The following is an 18,527-nucleotide window of genomic DNA, read 5'->3' on the forward strand; positions in this document are numbered from 1 at the left end:
ATCCTTTAGACTTCCCTGCCAGACAGTAATAAGGATCTCGTATCAAACATTCACAAAGATACAAAAGCTAATGATAAATCTTGGCAGTGATGTGTCTTATTTCCCCAAGACACTGGGCAGTGCAATGCAGTCCTCGGGCTATTTATGCAAATGCAGTTGCCATGGATTACAGTAATGGGCTCTTGCTGCCTAGGAGAACCGTTGGTCCATATGACACGTGCATTATATCACCTGTATATCTTTGTAACTTACTGTGGATATCGGAAAAGCCAGTGTGGTGAAAAGCAGGTCCCTGAAGGCCGTTACAAACTTAATGTCTTTTTTCCCTTTGGTTCTTTTCAGCACATCTTCCAGGCAGGCCACCCCGAAGAAAATGGCCTGCAAGACCTAAATTCATTACAACAAATGAGCACATTTTCATTTCCTTTAATTAATACATTCTTCACTGACGTGAAGCGCCATCCCTCTGGGAGCAGGGTTGATTTGAGAAGCAGGGGGCTGCTGGCTGTTCTGGTTGGGAGCCAACTGGAAGGCTGGTCTTTCAGCTCACTGGGCCCTGACCTTGCTCACTAAAACAGAATGTGTAAAGTTGTTTAGGGGATAATAATGTGTACAGTAGTTAGCGTAATGGACTTGAGCGAAAATGGAAACAGAATAGAGTCCGCTTAACAGGAGAATGTAATGAGATAGATGCCCTGGCTGCACAGAGGAGGGGAAAATCAAGTAAACAGCACCAGGGCACAGCACCAGACTCAGTGGTGGATGTGTTCTGGCTCCTTCCTCGGAAGAAAATGGCTTTAAAAGCCTGGTGCTGCAATCTCATTAGAGAAGCCAGAATCAGGGTCAAGAGCACCGTGAAGGACCTCTGTGCTCCCCCGGGGGACACCCACACAGCAGCATCTTGCGTGTCTGAGGAAGAAGCCAGTGCCCCCTCCTCGCCTCATTAAGAGGGGACTGATTCATGAGAATGTATGGCAAAACCACTACAATATTGTAAAGTAATTAGCCTCCAATTAAAATAAATAAACTAAAAAAAAAAAAAAAACACCTAAAAACAAAGAGGGTCAATCTGAAGGCTTTGCAGAGACTATCTGTCTGAGGGAGTGATTTCAGTCCACAGGGATAGAGCACCTGGTGGGCTCGGGTACATCTGAGTACCTTGGGGGTAAAACAGAAGCAGGCTGTTACGGAGCACCAGTCTGAGTGCCCTGCATCATCCTGAAAATCCCCACTGGCTATCTGTGTCCCATATGGCGGCGTATGTGCTTCCCTCCTTCTCTCTCTGTCCGTCTCACCCCCTCCTTCCTCCCCCCTGCCCGTCTCTGTAAGTCTGTTCTCCTCGCCTGAGAGGGGAAAGGTGGGAGGTGGGAGGGAGGTTCAAGAGGGAGGGGACATATGTACAATGGCTATGTACATACGTACATTGGCTATGGCTAATTCCAGCTGATATCTGCCAGTGAAAGTGAAAGTGTTAGTCACTCAGTCGCGCCTGACTCCTTGCGACCCTAGGGACTGTAGCCCACCAGGATCCTCTGCCTGTGGAACCATCCCAGCCAGAATACGGGAGTGGGTTGCCATTCCCTTCTTCAGGGACCTTCCCGACCCAGGGATCAAACCTGAGTCTCCTGCATTGAAGGCAGATTCTTTACCGTTTGAGCCACCAGGGAAGCCCCCCTGATGTATGACAGAAATGAAACCAATATTGTAAAGCAATTATCCTTCAATTAAAAATAAATAATTTTTTATTTAAAAAAAAAGAAGCAGGGTCGTTTTTGAGGACATAGATCACAATCAGAGCAGACTCTGTCCATTCGCACAGTTTGCCACAAACCCACAGCTTCTAAAAAGTGTCATGACAGTACAGACTAGGAGCTGGTTTTGAGTTATTGCCTCAGAATCCATCCTGTTCCTTGAGAGCTCTGATTGGTACGGAAAGAACAGCCTGGACTCTGCTCCGAGTCTGAGTCAGGCAAGTTCTGGTACCTGGGCAGTTGGACTAATTAATGATCAACCACGTCGGTGGCTGGAAAACAATCTCCGTGTCCGGGACCCTAGAAGACCTCTAGCCAAGCTGGCCCCCTGCCACTCTTGCGGCAGCAGGGGTGAGCAGGAAAGGACACTGGGGGAAGAGGGCAGGGACGCTCCCACCTGGGTCCTCAGACCTGCAATGCCCCCCAGTCTGTTAGAAATGAGGGTGCTCAGCCCCTCCCCACCCCATCCCCAGCCTGCAGAATCAGAGACTCTGGGGATAGACCCAGGAATTTGTTTTCTAATAAACTCTTCAGGTGATCTTTTTAAAGGCTTAGGTTCTAGAACCACTGGATTAGACACAAATTTATCATTTACAAATCTTACTGACTACTCAAAGCTATGATAGCTGATTTGGGGGTAATAGTTGACTTTTATTGATTTCCTGTTGTATGCCAGGCACTGATCTAAGCTTTCAGTTTCTTGTAGCAACCCCCTGAGGTAAGTAGTATTATTCCTCTCCACATCCCATTTACAGACGAGAAAATTGAGGCTGAACAAACTTGCCTGAAGTCTCATGGTTGATAAATATCAAGGCCAGGAAACCCAGTTTGTTTTTCAAGCCAGACTTTACAACCCACAAACAAACAAACCACGTGTCAGTTGTCTAAGAACAAAGATGAAACCACTGTGGGAGCTCAGACCAGAGACCACTGTCTCCAGGTGGGAGAATTAAAAATGACTTCAAAAAATCCCGAAGTCTGATTCTCAGCCCCCAAAGATTCTAATGTAATGAGTCTTCGGGTGCAACCTAGCTTCAGGATGTTAAAACATTCTCTCGGTTGATTCCATCAGAGCAGCCAAGGTTGAGAATCACTTGTCTAGAGGAACTTGCTTTTGCAAACGCAGACCTCGAAGTCTCCAGGGAGGCGGGGCTGCCCAGATGCAGAAAGTGAAGCTCCATGGTGGAATGAGGTTTCTGAAGAGATGACAGAAGGAAGAGGAGAGAAGCGGGCAGCCAAGGCTGAGGAAACACCCTCCTCTAAGGGGCAGGAGGGGCCGCAAAGTAGCCAAGAATGACCAGATGATAGAAAAGCAGGAACATGCAAGAACGCCTATCTGACCCTGAGGAGGAAGCTTCAAGCCAGAAGGGGGCCTTCCAGCGAGGATGGGTGTGCAACAAAGTGTGGGAAGTCACTTCAGTCGTGTCGGACTCTGCCACGCTATGGGACCCTAGCCCACCAGGCTCCTCTGTCCATGGGATTCTCCAGGCAAGAATACTGGAGTGGGTTTCCATGCCCTCCTCCAGGGGATCTTCCCCACCCAGGGATCGAACGCATGTCTCTTTAAGTCTCCTGCATGGGCAAGCGCGTTCTTTACCACTGGCACCACCGTGGGCAACAGTTTTAAAGGCCAGGAAGAGGCTGCCACCACCCCTGGACTTGTCATTCACTCCTGCTGTTCTGCCCTTTCAGAGCTGCAGAACCGGGGGGCAGCCTCTGCCCGCGGAAGCTGGCTGCAGAGGCCTCTCCTTCCTTCCTCCCCAGCGGCCTTCAGCTCGCCTCCCGAGGACAGCGCAGGCAGCTGCTGGAGTCAGGGAGGGCCGGCGGGGGCCTGGGCCCCGGTGAGGAGGCCTGCACCGTTCTGTCAACACGACAATTCATCACGCACTGAGCACTGAGCGTCTGCCAGGTTTTCCCTCCTTGGGGAGAGCGGCCTCCGCCCAGCATCTGAAGTCCACGTGACCGCTTTCCGCAGGGACCTTCCTCGTGTCATCCCACGTCAAGCGCATCCTGACTTTCTCTTGCCTTTTCCCAGTTGCGGAACACGGAAAGTGGGCTCTCACCGGCTCTTACTCACAGCCTCTGGGGCTTCTCCTTCTCCGACACAACTTGAGCCCACAAACCCATCAACCCCGTCTCCCCTCTCCCCTCAGCTCGCAGGCGGACGCTGCCTTGGAGAGATGCCCACTGTGGACGTGAGGCAGCCTTGTCTCCACTGATCTCTACCCGCAGTGCCGCGCCACCGTCTGCATCAACAAGGAGTCTCTATGGGGCCCTTGTGGAGGAGCCCAGGAGGCAGGGGATAGGGGGTTGCCAAGAGAAATAAATAAGGGAGAGTGAGGGCTTGAGGGTTTCCCAGGTAGCCCTAAAGGTAAAGAAAATGAAAGGTGCTCAGTCGTGTCTGACTCTTTGAGACCCTCTGGACTATACAGTCCATGGAATTCTCCAGGCCAGATCCTGGAGTGGGCAGCCTTTCCCTTCTCTTGGGGGTCTTCCCGACCCAGGAATTGGACCCAGGTCTCCCACATTGCAGGCGGATTCTTTACCAACTGAGCTATCAGGGAAGCCCTCAAAGGTAAAGAACCCGCCTGCTAATGCAGGAGGCATGAGAGATGCAGGTTTGATCCCTGAGTTGGGAAGATCCCCTGGAGGAGTGCATAGCTACCCATTCCAGTATTCTAGCCAGGGGAATCCCATGGACAGAGGAGCTGGTGGGCTACAGTCCATGGGGCCACACAGTCGGACGGGACTGAAGCGACTGAGCAGGCACACAGGGCCTAGAGGATGCTCACAGCAGAGCTGGGAGCAAGGAGAGGGAGGCTTCAGGGAAGGCCTTGAGGCCAGGTTTGAATCAGCTCACAAAACGGACACTCGTCTGCTCATTCTCTAAGGATGATACACTGGAATGTTGAGAAGACACTCACAGAAAGAATAGTCAAGGGGAACATGGCAGCTGTTATGGACTGAATGGTACCCACTCCCCCACCCAAATTCACATGTTGAAGTTATAACCCTCAGTACCTCAGAAAGGGGCTGTGTTTGGACGCAGGGCCTTTAAAGAGCTGATGAAGTTAAAATGAGGATGGTAGGGTGGACCGGTGTCCTTATAAGAAGAGGAGATAAGGACACAGAACCACACGGAGGGTAGACCACGTGAAGACAGGGAGACGCAGCCATCTGCAAGCCAACGAGAGAGGCTTGTATAAGCAACCCCGCTACCACTTGGTCGTGGACCTCTGGCCTCCAGAACTCTGAGGAAATTTCTGCTGTTCAAGTCCCCTAGCCCGTGGTGCGCTGTTATAGCAGCAAATTAATACAGTAGCATTCAAAGAAGATAGGACCACTGGCCACCTTTTATGGCTCTTACAACAAAACTACTGTTGTTTACATTCCTCAACTATTTTGGCTGCTCAGAAAAGCAGAGCTGATGGTATCTTCTCAGTCAGGGTTTACTTCAGAGTTGCTGTCCTCTAATTTATCTTTTCTTGCGTAATTCCATTGGCTCTTTGATGCCTTCTCCTGAAATGCTGCTGATCTAAGTTTGTTCACGGTCTTCCATTTTTATTGCTAGCTGACAAACTTACCACCTGGGAGAGCTTAATTTACATTTTTTATAACTAGTGCAATTTAAGAAACCACAGCTAAAGGATATTCAGTTTTTACATTTGTACGTCTTCACAAGATTCACAAAAATCTTGAGAACACAGAAGCTTATTAACCTTTCTAAGCCATCAAGTTTATTTTCCTTGCTTTAAGCCAGAACCCTATTAACCTATCCCAGGAAATGAGAATTGCTTCATTTAAAAATAATTCCACAGAGGGAGATTCCACAAATTTCCTGAGCAAGGCATTACAGCTCTGATTGAATGAGTCAAGTAATACAACGCCCAGCTCAGCTCTCCGTGCCTGACTCAGACAGGCTGGGACTTTCTCAGGTCTCGCCTTCAGAATGATGCAACACTTGCACTGGAAATTAATCCAGAATAAAGCAGCAAATGGGAATTAGTTCTGAGGAGTTTTATTAATATATAACTGTGGTGGTCAGGGTGGTGGCGCTTGGGGCAAGTAGAGGAAGCCTTTGCCAAATGGATCTGAATTGGGGCTTCCCTGGAGATCTAGTGGTGAATTAAGAACATTGAGGGACAGGTTGGAAGGAAGATATATTTGTCAGAGTGCTTGGCCTGTGTTGTGCAGCTGATCACAGCTGGCTTCTGTGTAGGGGAAGGATGGCCATGGGGTAGACTGTCTTACCAGTGGGATGGGCTTCTCTAGAAAGTCACTCTTACCAGTGGGAGTCATGTTTTAATCATGTGCAGCCAACATTCACAGAATGTCTGTTAGGTGCCAGAAATTAGACATGATACAGACCAGGGCAGGCTCTATGTTAATATGTCTTTATTAGGAAGAAGAAGAAAGAGGCGGTGGCAGAGGAACCGTTTCTGTACATTGACTCACATTTTGTGGGTCAGGTTCCTCGAGAAACAGCATCTGAGATGCTGAGAGCTACCTGCCGAGTGTTCAAAGAGGAGGGCTCAAGAGGAAGGGAGCCAGGAAAACCGGAAGGGCAGTGCAGCTGAGGGCCATCAGCTGCTCTCGCACTCTGGGAAGGAGCTCTGGAGCTCGCTCTGCCTTCAGAGTTGTCCTGGAGGCCAGCCTCTGGAGCCCAGGTCCGCTGGTCACTGGCCTTAAGCCCTGGTCCTGGCTGCTCCCTTCTGCCGAGGACAGCTGCGGGACAGGCGCTCGCATGTAAGGAATCAGCAGTCAACCCTCCTCCCAGGAGCTGGGGATTGAGTACCTTGAGGCTGGGAAGGGCAGGAGTCCATGCGCCACACCACACAGCCACTATGCACGAGGCACAGAGAAGGTAGGTAACTCACTCAGGAGAACATGGCAAGTGAGGGGCACCCAGGAAGCTAGGCCTTCCTTCAGCCACTAGTCTTTATACTGTGCAGAGTGAACCTCCCAAAAGGTTGTCGTGGTTACTCAATAAATTGCAGTTCTTTTATTTGGGTGCTGGTGGGGACTCTCCCCTCCTATCAGCCCACATTCTTTCCGCTCTCTGAGAGGTAAAAGCAGTGATCTCAAGCGTTTTTGTGGAATAGACAGTTAAGTATATTTATTTCTGACTCTGTTGAGCTTGAGAGTGAATATATTAGACTGATGATGGAAATCAGAGGTTGGTCCCAAGTATGGAAGTGGGCTCTGTATACTGTAAATGAATCCCTGTCTTCTCACTGTTCACGGGTTACCTTGGACTTTGGACGATGAGATGTCCCCAAGCATCTCTCTCCCCCTGGCCCTGCTCTGCCATCCCTGAGGACCTATGCACTGGAGTTGCTGTTGTCATCCTGAGAGCCTGAAAGTGAAAGTGAAAGTAGCTCAGTCGTGTCTGGCTCTTTGTGACCCCATGGACTGTAGCCCACCAGGCTCCTCTGTCCATGGGATTCTCCAGGCAAGAATCCTGGAGTGGGTTGCCATTTCCTCCTCCAGGGGATCTTCCTGACCCAGAGATCACACATGGGGCTCCTGAATTGGCAGGCAGATTCTTTACCATCTGAGCCACCAGGGAAGCCAAAGAGCCAGACAGCTTGATGATACTCGAGTCAGAGCTGCCTGACTTGGGCAATTTTATATAAAGAGCGGAGGGAAATATCAGTGCCTCTGTCGATGAAGTGGGGCGTGGGAAACAGGGAGGGGCTTGCCCAGAATCTCCCCTGGAGATCCCAGTTATGAGGCACCACCTCCAACCACGTTTCAGAAGGAAGTTTATTTTTCAAAAGAGGAAAATCCAGCAAACTCTATGAATTCTGCAAGCCAATTTAAATTGTAGCTGAAAATTCCCTCTATCTCCTCTCCCCAGCTTGCATTCCCTGGGGAATCCAGGACCACCCCTGGATGGAAGTGGAGCAGACAGAGTGGAGGGAACGTAACGTTTGTGGAAGATCAAGGCTCTGGAAGCCCTGCCAACATGAGCACCCGGAGGGTGTCCGACAGCACTGCCTGATCTCCATGCCCAGCTTCTGGGAGCTTTCACATTCAGTGGGATTCACTGCCCTCTACTTGAGCCTGCAGACTCTCCCCTAGGGTGCCGCCCCCACCCCCTTGAGCATCCACTGGGCCTCTGTTACGTAGATAAAGCAGGGACTCCACTGTGGGCCTCTGCCAGCTGGGGAGTTGGAGCACAAAGCCCATGGAGGCAGATACTTGAGCAGTGAGGCAGGTGGGTGATCCTTGCCTGAATCCATGACCCACCACCCATGGTGCTCAGGGAGGGGACTGATGTCCCACAAAATCCCCTCCCCTCTGCCCCACCCCTGCTCTAGCTGAGATGACTAGAAACTCACCAGCATTCTCCCATCTTCTCATTCCACTGTTTACTGCTTAACACCATTCTGGGTGCTTCCCTCACGTCAGGTCCTTTGTCCCTCACAGTCAGTCTGTGGTTAAGCACTATTTTTTTTTTCTGTCTGACAGATTTGGAAGTAAGAGACAAAGAAATATCCAGCCTGGGGTCAGGAGTGCTAGAACCGAGGAGCTGCCCACACAGCCCATGCTCCTAGAGCCAATGATAACCGCTAGGCTATGCTGCCTTCCCTCTCCACAGAGAACTGGCTGCCTCTTCCCTGGGTCAGTTTACTCCCTCAGAGACTCACATCTCTCCTCTCCTTCCTCTACTCTCCTTAGGCACCAGGCAGGAATCGGTCATGGTGACCAGATGGTGTGTGAAATTCCCACAAATCACCTCACGCCCCAGGCGTCAATCCTTTGAATCCCCTGAGGTGGCCTCAGAAAGAAATGAGACACTCTTAGAATGCTGACTTGTATTAAGTCAGACTTTGTTCTCAGGGTCCATAATGGATATTCAGCCCACTAGAAATTAAGGCTGTCTAAAGAAGTGCGGGCATGCTAAGTCACTTTAGTCATGTCTGACTGACCCTTTGCGACCCCATGGACTGTAGCCCACCAGGATCCTCTGTCCATAGGATTCTCCAGGCAAGAATACTGAAGTAGGTTGCCATGCCTTCCTCCAGGGGATCTTTCTGACCCAGGGATCGAACCTGCATCTCTCATGTCTCCTGAATTGGCAGGCAGTTCTTTACCACTAAGAAGCCACCTAGGAAGCCCCATTTAAAGGCGAGGGGTGTAAATTTCCTGGAAGCAGGATGGGGTACTGACTTCAGTAAATTTACGTAAAATAAATCCAAGAGTGTTATAGTAAGTTATGAGACCTCTGTGACTTTATAAATGCAACCATTAGTTAATTAGTCATTTGCTAACACTAATCATTAGGAAACATGATCCTTTAAGACCTCAAGAGCTACAAATTTTAAGGCCCAGTATTTCACGTGAAGTCACATATTTGAAGTCTGACCTTAAATTTATCCTCTAAAACATATTCAACCCATCTTTATCAGTTGGAAAATGCTTCATTAAGTCACACTTTCAAGATGACACCTAACAAAAAGGAAACAGCCACAGGTAAGCCCCTCTCTGCCCATTTAAAGGGCCTGAAGCTGTCCGAAGAGACTGTACTGCTCAGGAATGCAGAAAAGTCTGAGGTCAAGTCCAGTCAATATACAAAGGCACCAAATTTTTATTATGGGGATAATCTGTGCCCATCACTATAATACAATGGAGACTCGTGAATGTTAGGGCTGGTGAAGACTGGAGATCAAACTACTGTTCTAGAGCTATTTACAAATTGAAATGTTAAGAATCACATGTGGGTGGAGATGTGCAAACAATACATAAATAAGCAGAGACTAAAAGATGCTGGAAAAACTCAGGGAAAGGGAAAAACAAATCTGGAAAAAACAAAGAGGCTCAGCAGAGATTTTTAAGGAAGATTGAGATTTCATGTGGTCTGGGAAAGCAGCAACGTGGTGGAGAAGCAGGGGGGCCTTTTGTTCAAGGATGGTGTGACTGTGGATAGAGCAGTGACCGCAGAAAGCCTGGGGACCAACGCTGGAGAAGACACAGGGCTTCCTGGAGACGGACCAGCCTTACTGGGGAGGGGAGCGCCAGAAAGAGAGCGAAGTAGGCAGTGAGCTCCTAGATCAGGACTTTCGATTGATCCTGTGAGGTAGGAGGGAGCCACTCTAGTTTCTTGAATAGCTGACAACACTTCCCAATCAGGCTCACGATGTTTGAAACAAAATAAAACCAAAACCATTTGTCGGGAAGATTAATCTGAAATCTGAGTGATGGATGGTTGGACTGATAGTGAGAGGACAGTGAAGAGATGATCTGGTCATCTAGGTACCAATTAATAAGTGCCTACAATGAGAGGGGCGATACGACTAGGGGAGAAGGGGAGAGCCTAGCAAGAGGGGAAACAGGACTTGGTGGTTCATTACTCATATGTGGCTCATACATGAAGTCACGTATTTGAAATCTGACCTTAAATTAATCCTCTAAAAATATTTTTAACCCATCTTTATCAATTGGAAAATGCTTCATTAAGTCACATTTTCAAGATGACAACTAAAAAAAAGGAAACAGCCACAGGTAAGCCCCTCTCAGCCCATTTCAAAGGGCCCAAAGATGTCCAAAGAGACTATACTGCTCAAGAATGCAGAAAAGTCTTCCTTTTGTTACTCAGGGAATTAGCACTAGGAAATGTGTCTTTGATAGATGAGTGTCTTTCTCTGGTCTTGGAAATGTGATGGCTCTGGGACATGTAACTGAGCTAGAAGTCACTAAGCTGGTTTGAGGGAATAGGTGATGAATCCGCTGTTAGCCACGCTTAGTGTGAAAGCTGAGTGCTGAAGAATTGATGCTTTTGAACTGTGGTGTTGGAGAACACTGTTGGTGTTGCAGTCCCTTGGACTGCAAGGAGATCCAGTCAGTCCATCCTAAAGGAAATCAGTCTTGAATGTTCATTGGAAGGACTGATGTTGAAGATGAAACTCCAATACTTTGGCCACCTGATGCAAAGAACTGACTCATTTGAAAAGCCCCTGATGCTGGGAAAGATTGAAGGCAGGAGGAGAAGGGGACGACAGAGAGCGAGATGGTTGGATGGCATCACCGACCCAATGGACATGAGTTTGAGTAAGCTCCGGGAGTTGGTGATGGAATGGGAGGCCTGGAGTGCTGCAGTCCGTGGGGTCACAAAGAGCTGGTCACGACTGAGTGACTGAACTGACCTGAGAGTGAGATAGGACAGCCATACTAGAATTTAGATGTGATTAGATCATGAGTCCTGGCTGACACTGCTCCCTTTACATTGACCATTCTTAATATAAAGCAAATAGATACAGAAAGCTGAGACTTTTGCTGTATTATTCTAATTCTACAAAATCATTTTTTGTTATTGTTTTCTGCTTACTTGTTTTCATAAAATTCTACGATTGAAACAGGCAGTCACTTTGATGTTTTTCAAGCATGGCAGAGCTGTACTCAGGCTTCCCAGGCGGCACTAGTGGTAAAGAACCCGCCTGCAACGCAGTAGATAAGGGTTTGATCCCTGGGTCAGGAAGAGCCCCTGGACGGGGGCATGGCAACCCATTCAGTGTTCTTGCCTGGAGAACCCCATGAACAGAGGAGCCTGGTGGGCTACAGTCCATAGGTTTGCAGAGTTGGACATGACTGAATCGACTTAGCATGTACACAGAGCTCAAATCTCAAACTTCAGGTACCAAAGTCAGATTACCAGTGAGGAGGAAGCTGAAATTCCAGGCCTCTGTGAACTGAGCTTTCTGAATTTCCTCTCCTTAGCATTACAGAGAGTCATTTTTTTTTCTTACCATGCATTACGTATGCCTGGATCATGATGCCAAAGAATTGGAATCAGATACTTATGTTGCACCCTACATTTAGGTTAAAAATTTCAAAGCTTAAATTAGCATCTCCAAAGGATACAGCATTCTTAGCTTTTAACTCCAAAAATAATGTTACATATTCCCCAAATGTTTTTTAGAAATCTATTTTTCTCCCGTTCACTTATACTTCATCATTTCATTCATCCCATTGTGGTCAGCTGGGCTAGGAAGAGAAGAAAGGAGCAAGCGATATGATTGGTTTGTGGATGGTTGAAAATGTGCATTTGCCATTTGGTTGGGTGATTTGTCCTTTAAGATAGAGCCTGAGCCTATAAAAAAATTGAAGTGGGATCTGAATGTGGCAAAATGTATTTGCTTTTCTTAGATAAATCTGTTAGTCTGGGTGTGCTGTAAAATGGCATTATTCCTCCACTGGAAATTGCACTTCCTACGCAACATACGCCACTCTGCCTTCCCTCACAGACTTCCCCAAGCAAAGTTCAAAATCTCTTCTGCATATGTTGTCAATGTCATAAGGAAACCATGAGACTATGACTTTAGTTCCTCGTTTAGGCTCATCTGAGAAGCACTTCAGGGTAAGATTCTTTTTTTTTTTTTCCTGAGAAGGAAGGATTTATTACCTGTAGCAGGTAAGGAGAACACTGGGGATCTCTCCTCAAGTAGTGTCTCCCCAAATAGCAAAACTGGGGAGGTTTCAAGCTAAGGGAACATGCATATTCATGAGGGGGCTTGAGCAGAGGAGAAATAAACATCCAATGGGGGCAAGGAGTTGTGGACACAGCAGGGGAAGGAGTGGGCGGGACGAACTGACTAATATCTGATTCCAACTGTTGTAAGGCAGAACCCAACACAACATTGTAAAGCAATTATCTTCCAGTTAAACATTTTTAAAAATAACAATTTTTAATAATTTTTAAAAAAAGAGATAAGTTTCTTTAAAAGAGAATTTTAAAAAGTGTTTCGCAATTAGTCAGCACAAGAGGTAGCTATGGATAACTCCCAAAGTGGGTTTCTCAGAGCAAATTGCCAAGTAAAAGAGAATGCCCAAACTCACAAACTATGAAGAAGAAAGATCATGGAATTTTGTACTGGATAAAATCAAAGGGTGTTAACGTTTAAGGCACTGATATTAGAGACAAATAGCTTGCTTCCTGATGCGTACTTACCAGATTAAGGAATGTTAGGTACTTCCATTGTCCCCCATTTAGAAAGATTTGGGATTTCCGCGGATCCTCTCCTTCTCGTGAGATATAAAAGTTGAGGAAGATATACCAGCTCAAGACAAACAAGTGATATACACACGTAGATGTCCTCGTCATGGCTAGGTCTAAGCAGAGAGCAGTGAGCAGCTTCCTTCCAGAGTCCTTGTAACAGCAGAGGCCCTAGGGCAGGCCAGAGACGAGCACCGTAAAACACACCCCTCTGGGACTGACAACTCCAACGCAGCTGGGTTTTGCTTCCCTCATAGGCTCCTGTTCCTGATAAACGTGGGGGACAGGATTACGGCTGAGTCTCAGATGCCTTCATTTAGAAAATAGCAGGGAATGCGCAGCTTTGCTTGTGCATTTCAGTATTTAGGCTTTGAAGAGGGCAGGGAGCAATGCAAGAAGTGCCCTTTGCACTATTTGGCTAGGGTGGGGCATGATTAAATGACCTCATCGGTAAGTCAAGTCTAGTGAAATATCCTCACAGCCAGATATTCTCTTTTCTACCCTGTCCTTTGGGGAAAGGGAAGCGTGAGGAAGTTGCCATAATATATCCTGAGAGAATGAGAATGAGGTTGACAAACCTGGTGGAAGAGATTGGTGGAAGAGATTGTGGGTACGTTTAGCACACAGACGGGAGTAACTAGAAATGGGAAGGGTGTTGTAATCTTGCTCCGAAGGTCTCTGAGGCCCTCTGAAATCTGAAATAACCTTTGATCCTCTATCGATCAGCCCCAGGGTTTTAGCTGCCTCCCCCCACCCCCCCGGATTTTTATCTGTCTGCTAGAGAACCAAGAGTTACTGAGAGCTGTCCCACACACTCCATTTGCATAGGCATTTCTATTCCCTGGGAGGGAAGAAGTACGGCAAGAGGTCTGTAGCCAGAGAACCAGGAAGAGACGTGTGGCCATGACCCCAACATACCTGAGTTCGGACACCGCTGGAAGGGAATGAGGGTCTCTGCATTGCCTTGGAGTGGACAAGAATATGCTCAGGCTGGGCAAAGTTTTCAGAACTGGGCCCTGCCACAGGCCCTACAGAGGGGGCCTCAGAGAGGTCTGGAAGTGTCTACCTTGTGACATCACCAGCTTGTTTCCCCCCGGGCAACTGGCTCGCAGGGTTCTGAGCAGGTCCCTGAGGGAAGTGCTCCTGGTGCAGTTAGTAAGTCTGGAGTGGGCGGTGCTTGGTGATTTAATCAGAGCTCGCAGGAACTAGGGGAAAGAACAGCAGGCTGTACCTGGAGTGCAAAACACAAGCAAACTACCTCCTAGGAATCACTGGATCCTAGACATCAGGTGCTAAACACGAGGGAAGAGCAAGCCTGAGCCAACAGTATAAGGTCTGCATTGGAACCATTCTCAAAGGAAAGGGCAGTCTGGGAAATGAGAAATATAAAATCCCATACACAGGTCCACAGCCCAAGTTAACACCGAATATAACAATATTGCCTAATATAGTACTTATCGTGCGGGAGGTATTGTTCCAAGTGCTTTGTGCAGCACTCTAAACACCGCTATGAAGCACGTTCTAGTGTAATCCTCATTTTCAGATGAGAAAAGTGAAGCCCGAGCTGAATGCATTCAACAGAAACTAAGAGGCATGTTGAGTTCCAGTCTGAACCCTAACCAGAGTGAAGTGAAAATCGCTCAGTTGTGTCCAAGTCTGCGACCCCATGAACGGTAGCCCACCAGGCTCCTCTGTCCGTGGGGATTCTCCAGGCCAGAATACTGGAATGAGTAGCCGTTCCCTTCTTTGGAGAATCTTCCCAATCCAGGTATCGAACCCAGGTCTCCCACATGGCAGGTGGATTCTTTACCATCTGAGCCATCATGCCTAACCACAAAGGAACCATATGTGCTCTGTCCACCCTCAGACTCCCTTTGCAATATTTCTCCACTTCCTCTACTTCTTCCATCAGAAAATTCTCTCAGGAAAGGATCAGATACATCTTAAAACTTGGTGCTCATGTGACTCCCTGTGCTATATCCCCCAGGATGGATTCCTAGTAAGCATCATCATGGATTGAGGGACTTTTATCTCTTTATACAAAATCTCAAGCACAGGTCTGCAGATGGGTAAGGATTTGAAGAAATATTGGGAAAGGAGAGGAGACAAAGGCCTCAGTCTCCCTGGCGTTTCCCAAGGAGCTGGTCCAGCCCTTTGTCCATCTCACACTATGTATTACTGCAGTGGTTTTGCCATCATCTTGGTCTCTACCACTGCTTTCTAGCTTGTGGTCAAAATTTCATACTTCTAGTCCCAACCCTCTCCCCATCCCCATCAAGCTTCAAGCATATCTTCAGCTACATGTTGGACATTCCCTCAATTAGTTAGATGCGCCCCAAACTCAAGATGTATAAGATGAACTCACTACCTTGCCCCACACCTGACTGTTCCCTCCCTTCTCTGTGAGTATGGACCCATTCTCTTCCTGGGAGTCCTCCTTGTTTCCTCTCTCACAGTGCCAAGTTCATCTCCCAATCCAGCCCGAGCCAGTCCTCCTCTCACCATTTCTTCTGCAGCTGCCCTAGTGCAAGTCTTCATCTCTTTCTAGTACTACAGTAACTCTGTTCTACCTGGTTTTCCTAATTCTCGCCTCATCCCCCAACTGTGTTCTTCACACGGTCAGGGAGTGATTCAACCTAAAATGCCAACCTTATAACATCTCTGTCTCTCCTCAACTCAGGTCCCTTTACTGTGTCGGTATCATTAATAGAATAATATCCAAGTCCCATAACTTGATGAAGTGGCCCCTCTCACCTAGCTTTGATGCTGTTTCCTGCCGTACTCTTGTCTCATACTTAATGCTCCTCCTACAATCCAAATTGGCAGAGTTTCCGATTACACCGGCTATGTCACGTCCTGTACCCTTACCCTTACTGTTTCTTCTCCCTGGAGGCCTCCTCCTAACATGTCTTTGACTTGGTATCCCATAACCATTTACTAATACAGCTCAGCAGTTTCCTTCTCTTAGAACCCTTACCTGAACCTCTCCTCAACCAGGCCATGTTGAATAGCCACTTCTAGTCTCCCTTAATACCCTGTGCATCTCTGCAAATTGCATGATGATTAGTGTCTTAGTGCTGTAACAAAAATACCACAGATGGAGTGGCTTTTCAACAACAGAAACTTATTTATCTCAGTTTTGGAGGCTGGGAAGTCCAAGGCTAAGATGCCGGTAGATCCTGTCTGGTGAGAGCTTGCTTTCCAGACAGTCACATTGCTGCACGTGTGGGAAGCGGCCAGCAGCTCTCTGGGGCACCGTTTGTAGTGACTCCAGCCCCCTCACCAGTGCTCCAGCCTCATGACGTAATCACCTTCATAAGGTGACATCTCCCCATACCATCACTTTGGGGGTAAGATTTCAACTCATGAATTTTGGAGAAACACAGTCTATAACAATTAGGAATTTATCTTTTTGTGTGTCCCATTATCTCTCAAACACAGACAGGTGGTGTGTTTTGATTCCTAGAGCTTAGCATAGTGTTAAGCACACAATAAGAACTTTATAAATATCTGTTGAATAAATGAATATGTGCATAGTGGGTGTGTTTGTCTAATGAATTCTCCAGGCCAGAATACTGGAGTGGGTAGCCTTTCCCTTCTCCAGGGGATCGTCCCAATCCAGGGATCGAACCCAGGTCTCCCGCATTGCAGGTGGATTCTTTACCAGCTGAGCCACAAGGGAAGCCCCTTGTCTATTGAACCTTACTATAAAGCTGTTTCATTCATTAAATACCTACTATACTCAAAATGTTCAGCTGCTGGCTTCTGGGGAGGAGGTACAATACTACACTGAGCAAGACATAGGCTAATCCCTGTAGGAACTCACAGTCAAATGGCAGAGACAGATATGTAAACAAAAAATTATAGCACGATGTGATAAGTACTGTAATAGAGGCAGGCAGAGCGTACTAATGGAGCCTAAATTAGCCTGCAAATTTATTCTGTCATTCTAAATATACAGAAGACAGAGTTAAGGATGAATGCATTGACTAAAGCAGGGGAGACTCTGGAGGTTGTGCAGGAGAAAGTAAGAATTAATGTCATCTCCCTGAACAAAGTTGTTATGGCCACCAACACAGGGAACAGTTTTGTCTGACAGAAACGATAACCCATTCCTAGGCCAGCCACAGAATGATGAAGTGCAAAAGGGCAGGGGCTCAAATGTGGGCTTGCATCTACTGCGTGACCTTGAGCTGGTCAGACGTTGGCTTCCATTGGGGTGTTAGTTCCCTCAAGTAAGAGGTGGTGATTGTCTCGCTTCCTAAAGCCAGGATGTCTACTGGGCTAAAGGAGTAGTTGAAGGGGGCTTGCCTCTAAAGAGACTGGAGGGAAGCCCCATGCCCTCGCAGAGGCACACCCACTTCCAGGCATGCCATAGCACCAACCACAGTGGAAGGGTTAGTGGAAGACCCTTCACAGTGATGGCCGCAGGTAGCACAATGGTGAGAGGGAATTAAGGGCCGTGGAGCTCAAAATTCTTGAGGTTATGGCGAAAAGGTTGAAGGATTATGGTTTCATTCTGGCGCAAGGGAGGGACCCCTCCAGCTGACATGCTAAGCAAACTAACTGGTAAATCTTAGTCCCTTTAAGCTTCAAGACAAGTTGGTGGAACTTATCTGTATTCCACTTACCCCGTTAACCTATAAAGAGCCATTTCAATTTGGCTCATTCCTTCCAAAGTTGATCTATACCTCCACAGCCCTTGCACACTCTCTTCACTTCATCCACCCTTTAGTGAACAGTCCCATTATTAAATTCCCAGCTGAGTGGGGGCTACCTCTTTCTGCTGCAATTCTGGGGAGCCAATCAGATTATGAGCGCCTCCCGGGGTATCTGATACACCTCTGGGTCCTCAGCACTTTTTATTTGTTGTTGATGTTTAGTCACTAAGTCGTGTCTGACTCTTTTGTGACCTTGTGGACTGTAGCCCACCAGGCTCTTCTGTCCAGGGGATTTCCCAGGCAAGAATACTGGAGTTGCCATTTCCTCCTCCGGGGGATCTTCCCAACTCGGGATCAAACTTGCATCTCCTGCGTTGGTAGGTGGATTCTTTACCACTGAGCCTCCTGGGAAGCCAGCACTGTTTAAGATAGCAGGTAAATTCTAGATGCTAATAAACTTTGTTTGCATGGATCAGTTCTGGTATTGTTTTCTTAATATCTGCCTGGGGCAGGGGAAGTTTCTCTTACCCTTGGATTTCCTGATCTTTACTGCTCTCATCACCCAGAGCTGTTTGTATTTATCTAGAAGCCCTGCTGCCTCTGAACCAATATCACCCCCACAGTCGTCTAATGGCTCTTTCCCCCAGTAAAAAGTAGATGTTTCTGGAAATAATTAAATGTGTGTCATGCCCAGTTGAAGCCAAGTTCAGGGAGATTAGCATCTTCCTTCCAGTGGACTTTGCATCCCTAGGGCCCCTCATCCATTTGCTGTACAAGCGGCTGAGGACTGAGTTAGAATGAAGTGTTTCACCCTTTGGGTTATTTATGTCCCATCTAACAGCACTTGTTTCTCTTAGATGTCATTGTTACTGCCCTGCTTTTTAAAAGCTAGAACATTTATTAAAGGTTTCCATCTGAAGTCCGTTTGGTGAAACCACGTGTGGGTTTCCAGTCACCAAACCAAGCCAACTCTGAAAGGCATCAGAACCTTTTTTTTTCCCTTTTCCAATCTATGAGAACTTTCCTAGCCTTCATGTTGGCTGTTGCATTGGGAAACCCGATCCAGATCTACCTTACTCTCTAATCCAGCTCTGCTTTCACAGTAGAATGCAGTGTCTG

General features: G+C 47.5%; 1 protein-coding gene across 3 annotated transcripts in view; it reads right to left on the reverse strand.

The window, feature by feature from the left end:
- Positions 1 to 13,359, reverse strand: part of ADTRP (androgen-dependent TFPI-regulating protein) — a 67,234-nt gene extending 53,875 nt beyond the window's left edge. The window contains exons 1-2 of one of the 3 annotated variants that reach the window (XM_010835874.1): positions 12,703 to 13,345; positions 253 to 387 (exon numbers count right to left, since the gene is read on the reverse strand). In XM_010835874.1, the coding sequence (XP_010834176.1) occupies positions 253 to 387; positions 12,703 to 12,855 (288 nt within the window). In that variant the 5' untranslated portion in view covers positions 12,856 to 13,345. Of the gene's footprint in view, positions 1 to 252; positions 388 to 12,702 lie in introns of all 3 variants that reach the window. The other 2 variants (XM_010835875.1, XM_010835876.1) reach the window with 2 other exon arrangements.
- Between the last annotated feature and the right edge of the window lie 5,168 nt (positions 13,360 to 18,527).

The sequence above is a fragment of the Bison bison genome, unplaced genomic scaffold, assembly GCF_000754665.1.
Source record: "Bison bison bison isolate TAMUID 2011002044 unplaced genomic scaffold, Bison_UMD1.0 scf7180017864053, whole genome shotgun sequence".
Lineage (NCBI taxonomy): Eukaryota > Metazoa > Chordata > Mammalia > Artiodactyla > Bovidae > Bison > Bison bison.